The sequence below is a fragment of the Sylvia atricapilla genome, chromosome 2, assembly GCF_009819655.1.
Source record: "Sylvia atricapilla isolate bSylAtr1 chromosome 2, bSylAtr1.pri, whole genome shotgun sequence".
Taxonomy (NCBI): Eukaryota; Metazoa; Chordata; class Aves; order Passeriformes; family Sylviidae; genus Sylvia; species Sylvia atricapilla.
Genome location: NC_089141.1, coordinates 98,656,725 through 98,679,501, shown reverse-complemented (window position 1 = coordinate 98,679,501; position 22,777 = coordinate 98,656,725). Strand labels below are relative to the sequence as shown.

The 22,777-nt window shown below is 43.3% G+C and overlaps 1 protein-coding gene across 1 annotated transcript; it reads right to left on the bottom strand.

Moving 5' to 3' along the window:
* Positions 1-611: 611 nt before the first annotated feature.
* Positions 612-22,209, bottom strand: GRPR (gastrin releasing peptide receptor). The gene is made up of 3 exons (XM_066313917.1): positions 21,334-22,209; positions 3,585-3,936; positions 612-1,085 (listed from the first exon to the last, which is right to left on the bottom strand). The coding sequence occupies exons 1-3, from the start codon at positions 21,750-21,752 to the stop codon at positions 693-695; spliced, it is 1,164 nt and encodes a 387-aa protein (XP_066170014.1). The 5' UTR covers positions 21,753-22,209; the 3' UTR covers positions 612-692.
* Between the last annotated feature and the right edge of the window lie 568 nt (positions 22,210-22,777).

Genomic DNA, 22,777 nt, shown 5'->3' with positions numbered 1-22,777 from the left:
TAAACATATTCCAATTCACATTTATTCACGTTACTGCTTTCACACTGACATGGTGCAAGATACTGCTCATTTCAGATGGGTCCACAGACATGCCCCAGTAAACTCTTGATATCTTTTAGACCATGAATTAATACTGTACTCAGAACATTAATAAATACTTGGAAAGTCTGTAAATGACCTACGTTGAACTCCTTTGTAAAAGTATTTACCTTAGTCAAATGGATTTATTTCTATGTCAAAATAGATTACACCATGAAGTGATGGATGCAACTGTTCTGACAAATTGTGTGCACCTGATATGGTCTTTATCACTGCTGTAAGTCTGCATAAGTTTGGGATTGACAGGAAGTGATGAAGATTCTGCAGAGCCAAAAAAGATTTGATCTTGTGGTACTCATCTTGCTCTCATTGAAAGCACAGCAGCACTTCCCAGGGAGGTCCTGTGTGCTGGTGCTCAATGATTTGATGCTCTGGCAATGCCTCAGTCCAGGGTGAAATGCTGGATGCTTCAACCTCAGCCCAAGATTAAATGTTGGATGCTTCAAGCTCCTCTGAGCACACCACACCTCCTTGCATGCGTATGTGCATGCGTACGTGCATGCGTACATGCATGCGTATGTGCACTGCTCACCGTCCCCACGGAGCAAAGTCCAGCAGCCATGCTCAGCAACTGATGTCCCCGACTGTGCCCTTTAGACACAGCCTTCGTGGCAGATGTGGTTGCCATTGATCAGGCTGAAGGTGGCCAGGGAGTGGTTGGTGCTCTTGAGGGAGGTCATTCGTGTGGTGCTCCTGGCCATGCTGTGGGAGCGGATGAGGAGGCGAGCCCTGCAGCACAGCAGCTGGTTGTTGAACTGCTTCCGAAAGCTCTTGCTGAGCAAGTAGAGAGCAAAGGGGTTGACACAAGAGTTAGTGAACGCCAGGATCCTGGCACAGATGCTGGCAATGAAATGCAGCACTGAGGTGTCCACCTCGGAGTAGTGGTAGGAGCGGTATAAGTAGATGATGTGAGTGGGCAGCCAGCAGAAGGCGAAGAGGCACACAAAGACCAGCACGGTCCTGGCCAGGCGCTTACGGGACTCAATCTATGGGATGAAGAAAGAGGAACACAGATTAGCTGCTATTCCTAGCTCAGACCAGGGGCTGACTATTTTTGCCAGAGCTGCAGATTTCCAGCTAAAATATGGTGGCTCATCCAGAGCAGGGAAATCTGGACTACACGTGAACACAATCAAGAACTATACTTGTCTGTCCTCAACCCCTTTCCCTTATAAATAAATAATTCTGGAAATTTATTACATAAGAAGTAGCCTTTCCTTTCCTGTTTAGAGATAAAATTCCAATGGCTTGTCCCTTTGCAAAATCCCAGCTCTGGCAACAAAAGTGTGGACAATCTGCATTAGTTATCCACACATAATATATACAATCATATGTAATTTTAATAAATTACCTTAGTATTATTACTATTATTATAATTAATTATCGTGTAGGAGTCTGGGATATTTCACAGAGCTCACAGGCAGCACATTCTGCCATGGGGCCATGTGGTGTATGTACACAAAAGTGCTGTCAACAGCTCACAGCCCTTTGAGACCAAGGCAGAGCCTGAAGGAAAGAGAGAAATAGAGAGAGAATATTCTGTACTTGGGGGAACACCAAGGCAACAGTGAGGTAGACCCTTCAGCTGAAAGCACTGGAGCCACCAGGAGAGAGTTACAGGTGGTGAACAGATGGATGACCACATCTTGGCATCATCTCAGCTTTGTCAGGGAAAGGTGCTTTCCCAAAGCCAGCTAGCACACAGTATAACCTTCATGCAGACCAGCCACTTTTGTTTTACTTACTTCTGCAGGCTTGGAGTCAACCCAAAGGTATTGCTCAACCGAGGGGAGCTGAGGTAAACCATACCTTGTCTTTTGCCCACAAGTGCTGCACATTAAGATAACAAAGCCACTGGAAAACACATCTCTCTTCCTAATGAGCGAAAAAGCCACGAAGGAGGTTGCCCAAAATGAGAGAGGACAGAGAGAGTTGCCCAGAAAAACCTGCTAAAATGCACTGCTCCCTGGGAGAGGTTGTGCAGCTAGAGTTTGCAGGATTGGAAAATGTAACACTGTTGACCTTTTAGGGTTCCCTAATGTTCTCCTCTGTGGTAATCCCAGAGTAATACTTCTCAGACACTCCTAGGGAATTAGCTGCATCCCACTTCTTGTACTTAAGTAGGATGTGAATGGCCTGCAATTGCTCCTAGCCTCAGCCCTGCTATCCTTGCTCCTGCCCCAGTGTGGCCACAGTGCCTGGCCAGGCACCCAGGACACTGCCCCATCCTCACTCTGCTTCCAAGCTCCACAGGTAGATCAGAAACTGAGCATCTTACATAGGCTGATCTATTTTCAGGACAGCTGCAAGCAGGCAGGAGAGACATGGCAAGCCCATTTTGACTTTATTTTGTGCCCCTTTAATGGCACTGACTAAGAATCAGCCATGGAGCTCAGGAAGGACTGACATGTACCAGGTGATAACGTCTCCAGCAAGCAGGCTGAAAATTAAATCCTTTGAGAAAGGGCTCTCCTTGGCTAAACCATATATTCTTTCAAAATGTATTCTTAATTTGATATAGGGCTATTGAGGCCACATCTTCACTATAAAGAAAGGAAGCAATGCAATAAAGAAATCGATACCAGTTATCTCAGATGGAGACATACAGCACTTGAATGCACTGCGGGACAGGAATGATGGACAGAGGGTGCTAGACCAGCCTGGCCTTTTGCTTTCTTTAGAGCTCTCTCCCCAAAACCAAAGGGGAAAGGGCTGCTTGTACTGCTCACTTTATTGCCACTAATCAAAACAGCCATCAAATCAGCAAAGAAATGGCCTGCAGGGGACAAGATTTACGCACATTCAGAAGGGAAAAAGGATAGAGATTTCAGGGACTGCACTTAATTTGATGGGCAAACCCCAAGTTTTTCCAGCCTTACTGCTTCAGCATAGCGCCTGAAGGCTATGTAAGATGATTGTGCTGGGTCAGCCTAAGGTGGAGGTGTCATCTGGGTGCAATTGAATGGACAATTGATCAGCTACAGTGGCTTGTGTCAGTTTAGCTGAGGTTGAAGCACACCCCAGTTAAAAAGAAGAGGTAAGGCAAATAAGATAAATACAGCAAGGTAAATAGGCTGTTTAGAAACAGGCAAGGCTTTATCCAAGGTCTTCTCTCTGACAAAGCAACTTTTTGAAATTTTGATTTTATCCCATGTCACCCCTTCAGTCTGCAAATGCTGTATCTGCTCTGCCCTTTTCCCTGCATCCCAGTCAATATCTTCCCAGGCTTTGGCAAGGGTCTCCTGCTATGCTTGCCATGGCAACCACTCTGCCGAGGTCTCTGAACTTACAAACAGGAGGAGATGCTTTAACTGTTTAGCCCTGTGTCATGGCTTCTTTCATACATTTAAATTCTTTTACCCCACCTAATCTATTTAAAATCAGTATGACAGACATGGTCTTTCAAAGTATAAATTTCCCTGCATTCCCTTTCTCCTCCCAGATTGCTAGAGAATGTGGATTTTTGAAAAAAGTCAAATGGCTACCTGTTTTCTCACATGCACATTTCCTTCCACGGGGATATTGTAAGCACTCCGGATCAAATTCTTAGCAATAAAATAATAATACACTGAAATGACAGATAGGGGGATAATATAAAAGATGAGAAATGACGCCATTGAGTGAATTTTGGGATGCAGCCCATCTGAATGAGGGTAAGGAGCACAGCTGATAAAAGTTTTATTAGTCCCTTTGTCATGGAAAGGGTGCAGATCTGAAAATACTGCTTCAGGGATGGCAAGCAACATGGATACAATCCAGATTATAGCAGCTCTCACACAAATCTTCATCAGTGCATGGGATGCTTGAATCTCCATTGGCCTTACTATAGCTTTGTACCTAAAAAAAAAAAAAAGGAAATAGTTTATTGACTTTAACATTCAAGCATAGTATTTCTGCTTTTCCCTTCCATTCAGAAATAAAACCACAAACAAAATCATTCTTTACTCAAGACTATATTTTCTGGTGTTTTTAATTTCAATATTTTCAATAGATTTCTCAATTTAAACCAGAGCCACCTGTCATCTGTTCATTCAGTTTTGTGTGTATTGATTCTGAGTTCATTTAATTTGTAATTGACCCAGCACAGTAGAAGGCTCCCTGACATTAACATGTTAATTAATATTAATGACATTAATATGTGTTCAAATAGCATTAAGACAGGAAGTGCAATCATAGACTTCTCTTCAAAAGTGTGCAGCAGATTACACCCCTTTGCAGAATAGTGTGGAAGGAAACTGGGTGAAGATTTTGCCACTTTTCAAGCTGGGAGTATAGTGGTCTCCTGAAAATCTTATTTCTTCTCAAGCTACAAAAGAGCATGTTGCCTGCTTAATTGCTGTTTGGTGGTGTAGTTGGCAAGAGTTTTCCCTAACTCAATGCACTCAGGTTAAGTAGCCAGAACAGCTAACTGAGAGTCTCTTGCAGAAAAAAAACATCCTTATTGCTTGCTATTCTAGATATGTAGAGACATTTTCTGATTTGAAATATTGTCTTTCAGCCTTTCAGAAAATTGTACTTTAGAATCCAAGAATATCAAAGAATTAAACTTATTTGAAATTGGTGTGTGTAATGAGTGGGATGGAAAGCATCAGAACTTCATATATGCTGGAGCCCTGCTCTGGCAAGATTGGACACTCCAAGCAAGCCACAACTCCCATATGCATTTAAGGAACATAGTAAAAGAAAAGGTAATTAAGAAGGAATATCTAGGAAAAGTAATTAAGAAGGAGGTTTCACAAATGAACATGGAGGGTCATTATTACAACAGCTACAAACTGTTGGATATTTCTTCCAGGATCTGCCTCACTCTGCCCATAGTGCACTTGGCTCCCCCTTGGTCACGTTTCCTGGGGACTGGTGTGTGCCTGGGTCCTGGGCTGTCCCAGCCCTCTTGTATGGCAGAGTACATCCCATCAGCTGTTCCAGAGGCCATTTCTAAGCTCCTTCCAGCATCCTGGCTCCTTCAGGCAGCTGAACTGGGCACTGGGGTGGGAGCAGAGGCAGTGAGCACAGCACCCTGCCCCAGCCCAGGCAGCACACCAGGGCCCCTCCACGCAGCAGCACAAACTCAGGCTCTACAGACACTGCATGATTCCCCACCTCTTATAGCCTGCATTACCTCAAAACCCAACATCTGAAAGAGGAGTCCCTCAGTCCGGCACTGTTTTACCTGGGTAGTTCCTTCATTTGCAGGGTAAGCATGCATTCAACTTCTGATTATATGCAATATCCTGCTCAGCATACCTATCTTTCCCTCCATCTAGGCATATATGTGCCTACGTATCTCTGTATGTATTTTAAATACATACACATATTTATATGCAAGTATATGCACATATACATAACTACTTATATAGTAGTATTTAATTACATACTTATTTTTATGAAGACTGTATCTAGACATTTTGTCATTTGCAGGTATTTCTTCATACAGATGTCATGTGTAGACTTTTCCTTTCATGTACTACAAATACCATGGTCAGTAGTTTGCTGTTTAACCACTTATTCTCCAAGCTCTGCAGCTCCCATTTTTTCCAGCTGCAGTGGCCAGACACAGTATTTTTAAGGCCTGCTTAGCACCTCTCTAACTTGCACTCTGAAGACTGGGGATTAAGTGGTGTCATACCACAAAGCACAATCTTCCAGCACCAGATCATAAACTCAGGTGAAGAACGTCACGGCTCTTAAACAAATATGATGCTCTGAATATTGCAGTCATAAAGCAGAAGTGCTAGGCAGATTACTAAAGGAGTGGTGTTGTAATAGCTCAATTTATAGTCTCATTGACCAGATACAGATTATTGACAGAAACACCAGCTCACTGAAAGTCTTCAGAAACTTCAGAACCTTAAAGAAGAGAAATGCAAAAGGAAATTATTAAGATATCAAGGTATTAGCAAAATTAGTTGATTCAAAGGTCTTTCTGCAGGTGTTTACTGTATGCTTATTAACATGACATGTTAGTATGATTATTTCAGGGTTCGTCTTACAAAATGTAGACAGTTGAGAGAATATTTTCCGGTATTATGTTCCAGAAACATGGATAAGTTAAAGAATATAGAGAAAATCTTTAATTTTTATTAACATTAACAGAGTTGAGGCAGCCAGAAAATTACTCTATTTCAAGTTATTGGAACATTTTAATCAGAGATGGCATTTACAAACAATTTAATTTGGACTGAACATAGTTAGAAATGCCTAGGAATGCTGGTACTGACTACTAGGCATTTAGTGTCTTTTAAAGCCTCCTACAGCAGATGTAAGAGGTTTTGCTTGCAAGGGGTTCAGTGTAGACCCAAATGATGGGAGTGAAAGAACAGAAAGATAAAACAGAAGTAACAAATCTAGAAAATGGATTTTGAAAATATAAGTTCTCAGGTCCAAAAACACAGGTAAATATTTTCTTAATAGCCTGACAATCAAATAAAATTATTTTGCTGACTATATGCATGACTTCCTTGATGGTGGGTTAATTTAAGCAGAAATCTGTAGTAATCTCTGTTAGTCTCTGAGTACTGATGTGTGAATGATCAGTTTTGATCTGGCAGGAGTCCCCATTTCCAGTTGCCTTGCTGATGTGTCACTGGGTCTCTCCAGTTTGTGTTTCATCAGCTCTACTCTGCCAGCTCAGGCTCTGGACAGCAGCTCAGGAGCTGCTCCAGGTGAGGGCACAGGGGTGCTACACATCAGGAATTGGACCCCCAGGTTGGTGCTTGGGCTGACATCGCTAGATTTTCCTGTTGCTGGTGTTCAGGGTGTGTGCATCTCCTGGTTGGCTTCTGAGTGGGGCTCAGAAATGCCTTCACTCCTTTATTTTCCATACCACTTTCTTGGCAGGGTCAAGACTGGGTTTTATAATTTTTTTGACATTTCTTCAGAACTTCATGAAGGTAGTCTGATTTGAGTAGCAGCTTGTTCTGCTTTTCAGCAAGTGTATTTCTAGTTTGTATGTCAAATAATATTTCAAGCTTGCCGCAGCTTGAATGGGACATTGATGAATATACCTATACACTTTAGAGGAGCCATGGACCTCATGGAACTGAGCTTTCATGCAAAGGTCTTACTATTTTTAGCCCAGGTCATAACATGAGCTGTGAGATTGTGTGTTGCATTGCATCCTCAACTGTCTGCAGCAGATCTGGACATGGCCCTGGACTGATCACCTCTGCTCCTTGCACATTCATTCTCTAATTATTGAATTATTGTTTGAAATATATATATTCTTTTCAGCTAAACTTCTTTCCCTATCAGCTTTTAAAGAAATCTTTGAAAAGGTTTTAAAAACCAGAGGTACAATTCGTGCACTGCAACAAAGCCCGAAACTTCAAAATATGCCTTCTGAAGATTTAGTAGAATAAAAAAAGACACAGTCAAGAACTCATGCCAAACAGCCCAGATGAAAAAGACTGGGTTGTTGATCTGACTGAAAATATGAAAGAGATGCTGACCTTTACTACTGCTCAGTCTTTGAATTTCTCTGTTCCCACTTGTGAAGCAGCAACCTGCCATGTACAGAAAGCTCCCAGCCAGGATGGATGCCAGTCAGCTCCTTGCCTTGCAGGCTCACTCAAAGAAGCCCTCAAAACAAATTATTCATGGGGCTATCCTAAATGTGTTTAATATAACTGCAGCTCATGAGGCACTGTGAGGATTCACCTGCTAAGGAAATCCGCCCCACACCAGCCACAATGACTCTGGTGCTGTCCATGTTCTTCAGGTCAGTATCCAAGCCTCCATCAGAGAAAGTTAATGATTGTGTTGCTTCAACCCAGAATTAGCCTGATTAGTTCTTAATCTAGTCTCAAAAATTCATCATGAATTGGTAGGAGCCCACAGAGCATGTGCATCCCCACTGAATCCTTGAAAACGTGTTTTACACATCCCTTAGAATCTCTGTTGTGCTCATTGAGTAATTGTTTCTCACAACTGAAACTACTGAAATGACCATAAACCAATAAAAAGTGGCACACCCAAGGTCTTTCTGTGGTAAATACTTTCCCCACTGAGGTTACTATGCCAGGGAAACAGGAAAACTGTGTCACTGTCCCTCTGTTAATAATAATGTAACTAATGATAGCATCACCTAGTGTACTCTAAAGCTTGGAATATGCAAATATTGGTTAATACCATGCACTTAGCCCCAAAGCTGCAGCTTCAAATACAAACACAAAAGTAGCTGTAGCATGAAAAAGACAGATACACTGTCCAAAGACACCAACCAAAGATACCAAAGACACAGCCCCCAATGGATGTCAGTGCTTCCTAGGTGTAGTTTCTCTGTTGGTACAAAAATATTTCATCCATATTTGTGCTCCTCAGCTGAGCCAAGAAAATCCACACGACCTGAAGCATAAACAGGCTTTGCCTTCAAAGCCATACTGCCTATACATTTCTAAGCATAGAAGGGCTGCAATTTTGCTCTCTGGGGAAGAAAGGACTTTATCCACAAAGACTGCAGCCTCAGTGCTTCCTTCAAGGCTTTTTCCTGTCACCTTCATCCACTTATGCTACAACAGCCACAAAAATTAAATTAAAACAAATAAAGCATGGTGAGCATGGGGAGGAAAATCAGATGTTTCCCTGGGATTTTAAATTAATTTAGCTCCATATGTCTAACTCTCTGGTTTTGTTGAGGTTTGTTTTTTTTGTTTGTTTGGGTTTTTTTTGGAAGTAACTTTACGCTGTGTGGAGAAGCTGGTGCTACAGGCAGCCTGGGCTTGCCCTCCTCTTCTGTGACTGCATGGTATTAATGCCTTTCTCCCTTCCCTTATGTCAGCAAGGAAAGCTAATGTAGAGGACCCAGGAGTGTAGGAAGAAAAAAAATGGCTGAAAAAAATTGGCACTGCCACAGAGTACTGCCCTTTTCTATCTCAGGCCTTCAAAGCCCATCCATCTTTCTACAGCCTAACCTCATTCTTGCAAGAAATATAAGAGGAAAAAAAGACCTGCCCATCCTCCTTCCTCCAGAGAAAATGGATAGTACTCCTCCAAAATGAAATTGCAAGAGTACTTAAGTGTCAAGGAAAGTTTCCTCCTAGTAGTATCATCTGTTACTACGCCCTACACCATTTACATAAAAAGATCCTGTGCCTCACTCCTGAACTTGTATAATGGTTTAAAACCCAAGTGAGTTAAAACCTTTCAAACAAGATTTCAGAATCCTTGCCCATCCTTGCTTCATACTGGTCCCACTCTTTAGACTGCATCAGGCTGGTGGAGAGATGTACATACTGCTACTTTATTTCTCTCTGAAGTGAGAAATCCACATACAAAGTTTTGAATCTGTTTAAACTGTGCTCTACGCTGAGAAGTTGAGCTAATTTGAAACTCAAATATAAATTAAAAAGCAGGGACTGGCTGGAATGGGCTGATGTCTTACAGAAACAGTCACATAAATTGCTGAGAAGTGAAAAAAAATGAGTTCCTCCCAGTTCTAGAAAATGAGCTTCTGAAATTGTCATGACTTCCCGTGGTAATGATGGAAGAACTGCCCCTCAGTCAGCATGTCCCCCATACTTCTTCTGTTCCCACTTGTAACTGATATAATGAGAAAAGAGCAATTTTCAGTCCCTCTGATCCCCAGTCATCTGTTCTCATTTGTAAGGTTAATGGCACATTGGTCTGGCCCTGGCCCGAGAACAGACCAAACAAAAATCCTTTCATTAAGATTTTGCAATTATGTTCTACAAGCATCACATTATTGTTTTGCCCACATAATATGAAGGACTGGCTCAATTACCATGCAAAAAAGCCTCAGGCAACAGAGAAAAATTGATGCTATGGAAAAACTACATAAATGAAGAAGATGGAGCCCTGTTGAGTGTGAAGCTCCACCTGGAAAGCAAGAAAAGAGTCTTACTAAATATACCAAGGAATTTATGACAAATGCAATGCCACAAACTTTCTTTATTGTTTCCACCATGGATGTTATGAATATTTATAGCTCTGAAGACAATTCAGTAAATCCACAAAATTGCTAGACTGTCTAACCCATCAACACACTCCGACAACCTATTTTGGGTCTATCTGCTTTCTGCATACTTAGTTAAGATTATCATTATTATGCATGATTCTTGAGTGAACATCTGTTATTAAAATCTTTAGTAAATTGCATATGGGCACAAAGACATCTCTAATGGGCAAATCTTAAATGCATTGGCAGGTACTGCCTACTTTCTCTTTTTATTAATTTAACACTTAAATGAAGAGAAAAAGGAAGCATTGATGGAAATGGCATAGTTCTTACTTTTAAAGCATATGTTCAAAATTCAATCTGTATACTGCATACTGCTACGTTATCCTGGAATTTGGACAAATAAGAATCTCAGTCTAGGAATGCCTAAATTCAGAATTGAGACAGAGTGTTTTAGAGACCACTGAACTGCACACATACTGGGGAAGGAGTGTATTAAACACTAATAGTGAATGTGTTATTTCTAATCGTAACTATCCACAGCCTAAAATATTTCAGAATTTAACTATACATATGAAAAAAATGGCCCATGGACATCACAAAAACCCCCTTTTCACCCAGGATGGTTATTCCCAGAAGGTGATCTTCAGCCTCATGCCAAGTTAAAGATTTCAGTGCAGCCAGCTTCATGGTTCCTTGTGAACAGATGTGAGACCAGCTGTCTGAAGCAGGGCTGGGACCTATTCATTTAAAGAACCACAGAAGATGCTGAGTGGGAAAGGATTCATAAGGATCATTGAGTCCAACTCCTAGCCCTGCACAGAACACCCTAAGAATCAAACCTTGTACCTGAGGTCATGGTCCAGATGCTTCTTGAGTTCTGTTAGGCTCAGTGCTATGACCACTTCCCTGGGGAGCCTTTTCCAGCGCCCAGTCACCCTCTGGGTGAGGAACCTTTTCCTCACACCCAACCTAAACCTTCCCTGACACACCTTCAGGCCATTCCCTTCAGTTCTGTCACTGATCACAAAAGGCAAGACATCAGCACCCGCCCCTCCTCTTCCCCTCATGAGGGAGTTGTAACTGCAGCGAGGTCTCCCCTCAGTCTCCTCCAGGCTGAACAGACCAAGTGACCTCAACCACTCCTCATACAGATTCCCCTTGAGACCCTTCACCATCTTTGTTGCCTTCCTTTGGATGCTCTGTAATAGTTTAATATCTTTCTTGTATTGTGGTGCCCAAATCTGCCCCCAGCCCTCGAGGTGAGGCTGTCCCAGAGCAGAGCAGAGCAGGACAATTCCCTCCCTTGCCCAGCTGGCCATGCTGAGCCTGATGCCCCCTGGACATGGTTTGAAAACATCTTTTAATTTCAAAACCAGAGAGCTCCCACACAGCTCTCCAGCACCAGCTAAGCACTGCACACATTTCTGTGTGCTCAGTGCCTGGGTACAGCCAGAGGGACGTGACTGCTCATGCCATGTGGCACCAGAACACGGACTGGTGGTTGGGGTTGCAGTGTGGTGAGCATCTGGCGAGCAGCTGGGACAACTGGTGCTGGCACCGGGCCCACCAGGCATGAGAAGGAATAAGCCCCAGGGATGCTTTCCATCCAAGGCTTTACTGTCTCAGCCTGAGTCTCCAGTCTGAACTGTGACCAGGGCAACTAAAGCTGTGGCCTCAATCATAGAGCCCTCATTTCACGTGAGAATCTGCCTTATTTCTGCTGAAAGCATCATCTTTGGTGCATAAAGACAGAATCACTGAGTAATCTAAGCAGGTGGCATAACTGCTGAATATCCCACAGAGCCAGTTATAGAAATTCATTAGAATTTCTCAACAGAAAAAGGTCTGCCTGTGATGTACAATAATTCAATATTGTACCTTGTTTTGACAGAGAAAGAAGAGCTCATCATTGACCTGAAAATTAGCACTTCCATAAGCTATGGCTGTGGCGTGCTTATATTAATTTTGTGGAAATAGAATAAAAAGCTATTTATATTTAGAACTAAGGCCAGATTGGATAAGGCTTTGGGCAAACTGGTCTACTGGAAGGTATTCTTGTCAACTTCTGGGGAGTTGGAAGTAGATGACCATTAAGATCTCTTCCAATCCAAACTATTCTATGATTCTATGATTCTGTTAACTTAAGAGAAGCAGATTTCCTAAAGTTAAAAGCATCTTTCAAATCAACTGACTGAGAACACAAATCTAAAGGGGCATCAGTAACTATACAATAGTTGCTGACTTCCAGCCTGCTCCCTGGTATCTCTCTCCTTGCTGTGAAAAAAGCATGGCAGAAAGCTGCCCTGGAAAACAGAAAAGGAAGAGTCATGCTAAAACCTCAAAGAAGTAATTACAAAAATCAATATGGAACAGATGGGGAAAAAAGCAAAAGTAAATGACAGCAAGTATCGAAGTTCTAAAATGTTGGTGAGTGATAAGGGAAGCTGAAGGACCTAAAAAATTATCAAAGGTCACTCTGTAACAGACAAATATGCATTTTTAAATACATCAGGAATAAAAAATCAGTAAGTCAGGCATACACATAAATAGTGAAGATATGAACAATGATGAGACAAAGTGAAAAGCAATAACCCAACAGTCATCTCCAGGACCAAATGAGCATGAGATATATGTGGTTCTATACTATGTGTGCCATACTACAGTCGTAGCAGAAAACTTGTGAGCTGTATTAAAGAAGATGTGAGCCAACGTCTGTTAACATAAACCAGCAGGCCTGAATAATTTACACCTAGGAGTACTAAAGGAACCAGCTGAGGAACAACTGGTGCTCATTTTTTACAGATCTTGAAAAAATGGTAAATTCCATCAGAAGTGGAGAACTGGCTTCAGAGATGTGACGTTCAGAAAAGCTGGATGGTGTGACCAAGAAAATTGCCCGATGTCGGGGGGGTTTCCTCACCCGAGCTTTAGGTGGTTTAAAGTCCTTGGCCCTCTAAAGAGCCCTGAGTCGCGTCCGTGTAAAAAAGCAGAGTCCTCAAGGTTTGTTTTCAGGTTTCTCATGTTGTTTATTATTTGGTATCTCAAAATTTTCTCTGCTCCCAGCAGAGGTCCGGACAGCAGCCGGGACACGAGGTGACTGCCCCACAGATGGGATGTCCCCTAACATTTATACAGATTATTACGTACTAGTTATTTACTGTTTTGTGCCAATGCCCAGTGCCCACACCAGAAGTGACATTCTACTTTGGTCCAATCTACTCTAACTACTTTGTGCCATCACCGCCCCAGAAAATGGAGGACGAGGAAGAAGGGGAAGTACATAAGGTACCACCCAAATTCCCATCTTGTCCCCATTTACTTCTATTCTAAAAATTCTAAGACTATTAAATTCTACATCATCTACTGTGCTAGACTACAATTTTCACATCCTGGAAGTTTGTAATTACTTCTGCAATGTTGAAAGCTTTTCCCATGGATCAAAATCAAACCCGGTGTCTCCCTGGGCTCTGTGCCAAGGTCTCTGAGCCCCCTGGACCGTCTCCACACCCCCCTGTCCAGGGCTCAAACTCCTTTCCTCAGGTCCCAGGCCATCCAAGGGGATGTCCTGGACTCCAACACCCAAGGCCAGTTTTAGAGGGAATAAGAGATAGGTTAATCCCGCTAATGGGATTAATTAACATGTCTGTCTTGTTTAACACACAGCATATGTGAGGGGTTTTTTATCTGGTCACAACATGATGGGGGATGTAAATAGGACGTGGGCCATGCTGGTGTACAGGAGAGCTGCGGCTTTCATGGGCATGCTGGCATGGGTGACCATGCATGTAGACATGCACATATGTGAACCCGGGTACCTGTGGTCCTCCCTCTCCTATCCATGCAATCCCTGTCCCACTCCCTCAGGATAGGGTTAAAATGAGGACTCCTGGTCTGGGAAAGGGGGTTTCAGGTGGGAACACTGAGCCTCATGCTTCCTTAGCAGGGCAACAAGCATGGTGGTAAAAAGCAGTGTGTGGAACCATTTGTAGCCTGGGTCCTGGGAACTTTCTTAGCTGCAGTGTTATTTATTGTGCATATCACCTGCCTTCAGCAGGCTATAAAACCTTTGCTGGAAAAGTTTGCAGATGACACAGTGGCTAACCAGACTGAGAATGCTGTAGGGCCATTGGGGTAAATGGCCAGAGTCTAAAATAAACCATTTTAATTCAGTTATGTGTAAAATAGTAAATACAGGAGCCAAGTGAGCAGGAGATGGTAAAAATTACTGCTCTGTTAATCTCTGAGACAAAAGAAGACATTAGAGTGACTCTTCTGCATGTGACAAAATGAGATTCTCATTTCACAAAACTCTCATTGTGTCATGGCTTTAGTGTAATTCAATCTAAAGCTAAGCCTGTTATATGATTCTTAAGACCTGTCCATGGTTTTAGTAAACATAGGTGTCATAAGAGATCATCACCACTGTATGAACCTGTAGCAGCATGTAGGGGCTGTACAATCTATTGCTATCCTTGACTGCTCTAATCACAAAGCCATAGATTAGCATGGTTAGGAGGGGACCTTTAAAGTATCAACAGCCCAACCCCCCTGCAATACATAAGGACATCTTCAATTAAGTCAGGCTGCTCAAAGATCCATCCAAGTTGGCCTTGAACACTGAGAAGTGGGGTGTCAACCACTTCTCTGGGCAAGCTCCCTCCAGTGCCTCACAACTCTCATCATAAAAAAAATCTTCCTTATGTCTTACTTAAACCCACTGTCTTTCAGTTTGAAACAATTGCTCCTTGTCCATTTTGGGCCTTGGTAAAAAGGTCTTCTCTGTCTTTCTTATAAACTCCTTTAAGTACAGAAAGGCTGCAATAAGGTGTCCCCAGAACTTTTTCTTCTCCAGACTGAACAACTCCAGCTCTCAGCCTTTCAGGTTTGCTATGAGTTTAGGTTATTATGCAGTGGTTAGAGGTCAGACAAATTTCAATTTGAAACATGATATGAGTTCTAAGCAGAGAGGGGAACAGAGTGCCAGACACACAAGAGGCAGCAGAGTGATATATGCACCTTTAGTCTGAATACTCAAAAAGCAGCCTTATGTCACTGGAAAGATTTGTCTTAATCCAAATCCTATGAGATATTTAGTAGCCTCTGTGCACAGGTGTGGGCAAGACATACTGCTGAGTTGATGGCTAGTGTGGTATCTCCTAGTCCTGTATCCACATCTCTGGTTCCCCCAGGTCATTTGAACACTCATCAATCTCATGCTTTGGGGTTGCCTAAAGGTGTGAAAAAACAATTTTTCTCTCAGGGTGTTATGGTACTGTTTTCTGTTCTGCCTTCCCAGAGAGCTTCAGAGACTGACTGTGGACAGACAGCAAGAGAGGACAGGATGGGCAGAGCTCTGACAATGCTTCGATGCTCCACAGTTTTCTGCAGTCCAATTAAACTGCTCACTAGCCTGGCATCAGGAGGGGAGTTTCTGCAAGGCATCTCCAGCTTTCTGCTTTTCTCTACAGCAGAGCACTTGGCTTGCTGCTGGGATGCCTTCAAGTGCCTCAGCACTGTGAGAGGCCCAAGGACTGTCCCTGTTTTCTGCCCCATGGTACGGGGATTTTGAAAGCCCTTGCTCTGCCTGAGATCCTATGCAGCAGACACTGTGTGGGGGGGTTGCAGAGTCTGCTATGGGCAGGAGATCTTGCCCCATGGTGTCCTTGACTGTGGGGAGTGAGGTAGGGACCTGTGTGTTAAACTGCTGAAAAACAAGATGAGGGGACTCCATAGGGACAGCAGCGAAGTCTCTTTCCAAAGGAAAGGAAAACAGGCTATTGCATGGGCTGTCTCTGAGCAAAGCAGTTACTGGATGCTTCACAGTGTGGTTGTGCCTGCTTCTACTTTTTTAGCTCAGCTACCTCCTACTCTTCTCAGCCAGGCTGTTGTCCATATCTGAACATCAAATAGTAAGACATGAACTGATGGGTCCACCGTAAGCTCATCTCCCTGCAGTGATGGTGAAATCCCAGCCCACTGCTGGGACACAGTCAGCTAATCCTCCGCAGCCAGTTGCTCTCCTTAATAACAGTGTGTACAGCACCTCGTACTATGAGACCATGACAACTGATTGGGGTTTTTAGGTTTTACTGAAATGTAAACAATAAGTAATCTGACTTTTCTGCCTTTTGATTGCTTAAATATTGACAGTCTCCAGAACATTAGCACTGACTCTAAACTCAGAGTTCCGCATCAGTCCCACTGCTATAAATGGGAGCTCTAATCATCCTGGTTATAGAAGTGCATCTATTGTGTTTTGGCCATCTGCTCTGGTTAATCAAGAATTCAGAAAGTTTGTGCTGTTTGATCAGTTGCTCATGGTGCAGATGGATTCAGGCGCTGAGGAAATGAGAGCTAAAACTAAGGGTGTAAAGAGTGTTTATATTATATTGACACAGTGGCCAGCAACCAGGAACTAAGACTCTTGTCCATCAGCAGAAGGAGATCTGTGTATCACCCTGCATCCATCAGCACGCGAAGGGCAGCAGCACAGACACTGTGCCAGTGGCAACAGTGACAGACACCAGCCAGATGGGGCTGCCTGGTGCTTCAGTGTGAGGGAAGGCTTTGGGCTGGGGCCCAAAGTCCCTCCAGTTTTCTACCCCAGCTTGGAAGGACCGATGTTCTGGCTGAAATCATGAGGTCACACCAGTGGATCCAAACTCTCCATGTGGGGTATCATTCTGCTGACTTGCACTGACTGGGTTAGAGGCTGTCTTGGTAGTTTAAAGTGGTTTTCTCTGCCACTTCCTCAAACCTTCCTGGGGCTGCAGAGTAAATTATAGCACAAGTAACATGCTCCAAAATAGTACTTTAAAGACCTGAAGTTACTTCATGAATACTGTGACTAGAATGCCCAGAATTATTCTTAACTACTATGGACTTGGCACTTTACAACTGATGGTATTTTTTTTTTAAATGTCATTATGTAAATCAATTCAGTGGAAATGTGGAGTGACTTTTCAGAGCTTTTTATTAGGGTGGCATATTTTCCTTAGTCCTCTAGTGGACATATAAACCAATGATTAAGTCAAATAATAGCACATAGATATTCCACCTCCTGTAGTATTGTGGACAATATTAATAGTGAGGGCTGGGGGCATCTAAATTACAGAAGAGATGAGTCCACTAAACAAAGACTTTTGCATGTTTAAAAGCGTGTTTGTAGAAATTCTGGATTTGTTTCTTTTCTTGCACTGCTGCTTTTTTCTAGGAGTGTTGTTTGAGAGTTTTATTTCTTAGATAAACAAACTGTCACGTGAGTTCAGAGGAATATCAAAAGTTGTGTTCATGGTGCATTCCTCAGGACTCAGCAGAGCTGGGAGCCCTGCAGCATTCCTGCATCCATAGCACTGAGGTGAACATTTCCAAAGCTAACCTCCTCATTTCAGGTGTCCCACATGACTGCAACCCTGCTGTCTGCAGCTGGTTTTACCACCGTAAGCCACCTAATCTGCCGTGTAATGTCACTCCACATATCTCATTACGCTGTCACTCCCACCACAGAGCTGCAGGCAGCTCCGGCTGGCAGGCATGCTGCAGTGTTCCAGTACTAGAATCCACGTAATCCAAGGTGCTTAAAGTAGAGATGCTGCTTGTAAACTCCAATTACATTTTACACTTACTCTGCTGTGTGCTTGTAAAAACAGCATTGCTTCAGGAAGGCTTCGCTGCATGAGCACCAGGGCATTTCGATCTTTTACGATGTCAGCCTAACAGTGGGGAACTATGATCAATCCTTGACAGCCTGGTTAATTCAAATGCAAATGTACATACCCTGTCAGTCACGGGAGAAAGTCAATTAAATAAAGACGTCCCTCATGACATGGACAATTAAATAGTTTCTTTTCCTCTTGCTGTGCAAAGATTTTCCTTAATTTCCTGTCCCTTGCTGAGACAGCCTTGGCTTTTCTGCCTGGGCTAGAAGCCCAGGTGTCACTGCTCTCACGGGTGCCTCTGCACCGACTATCCTTGCACTGAGCAGGAGGTGAAGGAGGAGGAGGGCAGAACCCACCCTCCCATTTTTTCCTGGAATAAACTGAGCAGCAGCTGAAGAAACCACTGGCTCGACAGTGCAGAGCAGCAGGGCAGACAGATGTCCTTCCCCTACCAACCTAATTTACAGTGTTTCTAAAACATACAAACATCATGCACACAACACATGGGCTGCTTGTTTCCTTGCTCTTGTATACTCAGCACTGGCGCCTTATCACTCATGGAAGGTGGCTGGAAGCACAGCACATGCCTTAACCCTCTCCAGGCTGCTCTGAAAATTTGACCCACTTGCAGGAAAACAGGTGTCACCCCACAGCTCCCACTGCTCCTGCAAATGCAGCCAGACAGATGCAAGCACAGTGCAGCCAGTGAAGTGGTCGCAGAGGAAATACATTTGTAGTACTGTTACTCTTTCTTGTCCTTTCTTACATATTTTCTGAAATAATAATGAAATCTGAAGGAAATCTCATGATTGTACACAGACCCATCCTAAGCATGCAGGGACCCTCTGGGTGTCTCTTCCTGCTCAAACCTGTGCAGGCATGCTCAGCTGTGTCCATATGTAGACAGAGCATTTGCAGGCTGGGAGGCTCCCACTGCAGGGAAAGCTGAGGTCAGCAGTCTGTCCCTCTGTTTCTCCTTGAGAAGTCTGCAAGTGAACAGTCAATCCTCTGGACAACACCTCGTTCTGGCAGGTCAAACCACTGAGCTGTTTTAGGTGCTCTGTGCTGGAGGCTGGCACTCAGCCAAGTGTTTGTAGTCATTGGCAGATGAGAGATTCCTAACACAGGCCAAAGTGGAAATGGAAATGATAAAAGTATACCTCTGTAAGGCAAATGGAAATGATAGAAGCATACCTCAGGAAGGCATATACTCTTGCACTGATGATGTGAGTGCAAAAACCTGCTAACACTGGGCCTCTCGTTTTCAGAAGGTGCTTTTCTTTACACATCAGACTTCTGTTCCTGGTGATGTCTCTCTAGGTGTCACCATGATATGTTCAGTAACGCCAGCAGTCGCTTCCATTTGCTTTTGTCAATGGAAGGATGCGGAAACCAGGAGAGTTTTATGATATTTTTTTGCAGATGATGAATTATAGACAAAAGGCCTGTAGTACACTGACAAGTCTTTCTTTCCTTTGAGACGGTGCCATGTAATGCTGTTCAGAACGGGAGGTTTAGGAGGCTTTTCTCTCACATGGTGCATGGCTTTGATTAATGAGAAGAGAGACATTCACATGCCTCATGTGAGCATTTCAGGTAGGATTCACATCACTGAGCATTAATCATCTCACCACCACACCCCTTTCTTTGGTTTCCCTACATGCAGTGCCACATCTATCATCAGAAATTGCTGTCTATGAAACCACCCCCTATGTCAGGCTCAGCATCTCACCTGCAGTAGGGTATTGGGCTTCCAGACCCTCAACAGCCCCCAACCAGAATCACCATGCTGGTTCATATTCAACTCACATTTTACAAGTTTTCCCTTAACACTTTAAGGTTATTTCCCTAATGGTTCTGACATGATTAACACTGGGGTTTGGAGTTCATGGTGACAACTTTAAGAAAATAAGAGCTGACAGAATATAGACTGTATGATTTTGTAACAAAATTACCCAGCACTATCAAAATAGAAACTTCAGCAAACTTAACAGATAAGGGACACTGGTGTTTCAATGCACAGCATATTAGATTCATAGACCCAACAGAGTTACAAGTTTCATTATTATCTCCCTCTGCAGTGGACCACAGATGCATTAGAAGAGGGTAAAATGATCCCTTGGAAATGGAAACATTTGATCATCAGTGCAGCATGATGGTTAACAGGTTCCCGATAAAGCTAAAGTTCAGAACTTGAAGTCATCAAACTCCAAGCTTGGCACAGCTGCTGTTTTCTGTTCTGTTCTATCACTTCAGGCAAAAAGTGCTATTGATGTGCTGCTCAGTAAAAGCATTTGCAGTGTTTACTTTATGTAGTGTGTGATCAGATAGCAATAAATATCTCTAATATAATCTTCTTTACAATGCATTTTTCTTTTCCTTACATCCCTTAAAACAACTTACATTACAGCTTTAGAAAGACGTATTTTCCTGGAGAGCTACTTATTGTTTTTCCAACATTTTCTTCAAAGCGGTCAGAGGGGATCCAGACACCAGGTCAAACTCAGGAGCAAAAGTGCATGTGGTCTTTTACTAGTGCAGTTTTCCTATCTTCACAGCACTTTAAAGCATATTGCTTTAAGACTTTTGCTTTAAGACTTTTATCTACACATAGGTCTGCTTGTCATCTGCTACTGGGAAAGACAGTGCTATTTTTATGTATCCCAACATGAAGAAGAGGATAAACATATTGATCATTCTGTCTCTGAAACACTCAGGAGTTGTCTGCTTTCGTTGAGACTGCAAAAAGTATAATGAAATATGTGTGTGAACTACATTGAAATCTGAACAAAAGAAGTGTTATGTTTTAAAGCAGCTTAGCAAGAGACAGTGGCATGCAAGAGACTGACTACCCAAAGCAAACCTAGTTTCACTTACTTGTGTGCAAGGAGACAATCCCCATGTCTTTTTTTGATCACAACAAAACTGAAATAATTTTTCACTCAGTACTTCTGTGTCCCTTCAGCATGGTGAAAATGTATTCCTTAATCTCTTTTGGAAGCATCCAGAAAATAAACCAGCATATTTACTACACGTTATTTTTTACTAACCATTATTCGAAAATGAAGTTTCTGAACCAACAGCACAGATCAGTTTTGAATGAATAAGGGGCAAACTGTTTCACCTAGGGAAATACAATGGCTATGGCAACTGTGATTCCTGGCTCCAGGTAAGCTCATCTGAATATTTGAAAAATGTTTTATGAAATATTGCCTCACATATTATTAACTTTAAAGAAGCAAGCCACTAGAAAGAATTAATTCTCACTGCACTTTAAATTGCTGCTACAGTGCCTTCGCACTTCATGAAGTATGGATCAATTATCTTTTTGGCAAATATGAACATGCTATCTTTTAGCAGAGTTTCATTAATGACATTTTCTCTCTCTGGTCTTTAGCTTGATCTGCTCTTGTCTCTCTGTGAATTAATGTTGACTATTAGCTAAATTGGACATTTAGTTTAGAAAAAGTATCCTATGTTCAATCTGCATCCTCCTCAAGTTGTATACTAATATCCACCAGAAATCACCTGAGGTGGTTCTTCCTCCCTCATTACATTAAAAAAGAAACATTTTACCTAAAAGTACAAATTTGTAATTGTGCATTTTATGGAGTCATAACTATGCAGGCTTCTTTTCAGGGCAACAGCAGCCAAGCTTACCTGTCAGCTGAGAGAGCAGTGAGAGTAAAGACTGACACCCCTACAGAGGTGAGCTGTATGAAGGGGATAAGTTTGCATCCAGTTCTGCCAAACAGCCACTCGTCAGCAAGGTACCTGCTGGCATCCACAGGCACACAAGTCACTAAAAGCAGCAGGTCTCCCAGAGCCAAACTGGAAATGAACAAATTAGGGACATTTCGCATGGATTTCACAGTACAGAAGATCTTAATCAAAGTGATATTGCCAATAAGGCCTATGAGAATGATGATCCCATAGATCGTGGGGATGGCATAGAGGAATGCTGGGTAAAACCAGTCTTCCCCAAGGAGGGAGACGTTTGCACTCTGGTTGACAGAGATGTTATAGAAAATGAAGTTGTCTGTTTCTAGGTCTAGCAAAAGGCACTCTCCAGATGCCATCGTCCTACTTTGCTCTCCTTGGAAAACAGCTTTCTTCTTTGAAAGTCCTCAAATTCTCAAATTAATTTCTTGCTTTAACTTTGCTGCTCCTTGCTGGCTTTAAACAGTCAGAAGAGTTTAAAAGTCATATTACTTTGTGATATATCTTGTCAATAACAAAACCAAAAAGCACCTGCAGCTGTCTCCATAGTCCCGTTTCCATGACGTGAAAGGAGAAGTTTTAGCATTGTTTGAATTGTGAAACTTGCCTCTTCCTCCTTGATTTCTCTTGCTGTTAAGTATTCCTCAGCTCTGGAAGGCCAATTATCAAATTCAAAGACCAGCAAGCGGCAGTCATTTTCGCAAGCGGGGCTTGTTAAACTCGTAGCTTCAGGTCTGCCCGGCAGCTCAGAGTCTGAAAGCAGAGAGTTACACAAAGCAAGAACTTTGGGGAGTAGCTGCCACGCTGCATCGCCAATCTCTCCCCGCTTTCGGTGCCTGCCCTCGCCAGCCGGATTTAAAGCGAGGGGGGAAAGCGGGGCTCGCCTGGCGGCTCGGATCCTATAGGCAGGTTGTTCTGGACGTCAGTCCTTGCGCTGCTTCCCACGGAGTGCGCGGGCTGCCGGCAGCGCGGCGGGAGCGCCGGGGAGCGCCGGGGAGCGCCGGCCGCCTGCTGGATGCTCCGGGCAGCGCCGCGCGGGGCCGGCGGCCAGCGCCGCCCTTAACTCTTCAGGCGGAAAAAATACACATCTGCTCGCTTAGGGCTCCTGAAGTGCGTCACCGGCTCGCCACCCACCTCCTCCCCCCCCCCCCCCCCCCCCCCCCCCCGCTAAGGAAAACCCAAACCAAATCTCCCCCGCCAAAAAAACCCAGCCCCAAATCTCCGCCCCCCAAACCTCCCCCCCCCCCCCCCCCCCGCAAGCTGCCCCCAAACAAACCACAAAAAAACCCAAACCCACCCAAACCAAACAGCCCTGCCCCAAACAAATCAAGCAAATAAAATCCAACCCAGTTAATTCATACTGCAAACAATGTGTTCAGAAAAG

Excerpts from the sequence above, each read along its gene's own strand:
- GRPR (XM_066313917.1), bottom strand. The coding sequence starts at position 21,752 with ATGGCATCTGGAGAGTGCCTTTTGCTAGACCTAGAAACAGACAACTTC. Across the intron at positions 3,937-21,333 it reads ACTGCTCTCTCAGCTGACAG|GTACAAAGCTATAGTAAGGC; the intron begins GTAAGCTTGGCT and ends TTTTTTTTTTAG. Across the intron at positions 1,086-3,584 it reads ATGTGCATGTGAGAAAACAG|ATTGAGTCCCGTAAGCGCCT; the intron begins GTAGCCATTTGA and ends TTCATCCCATAG.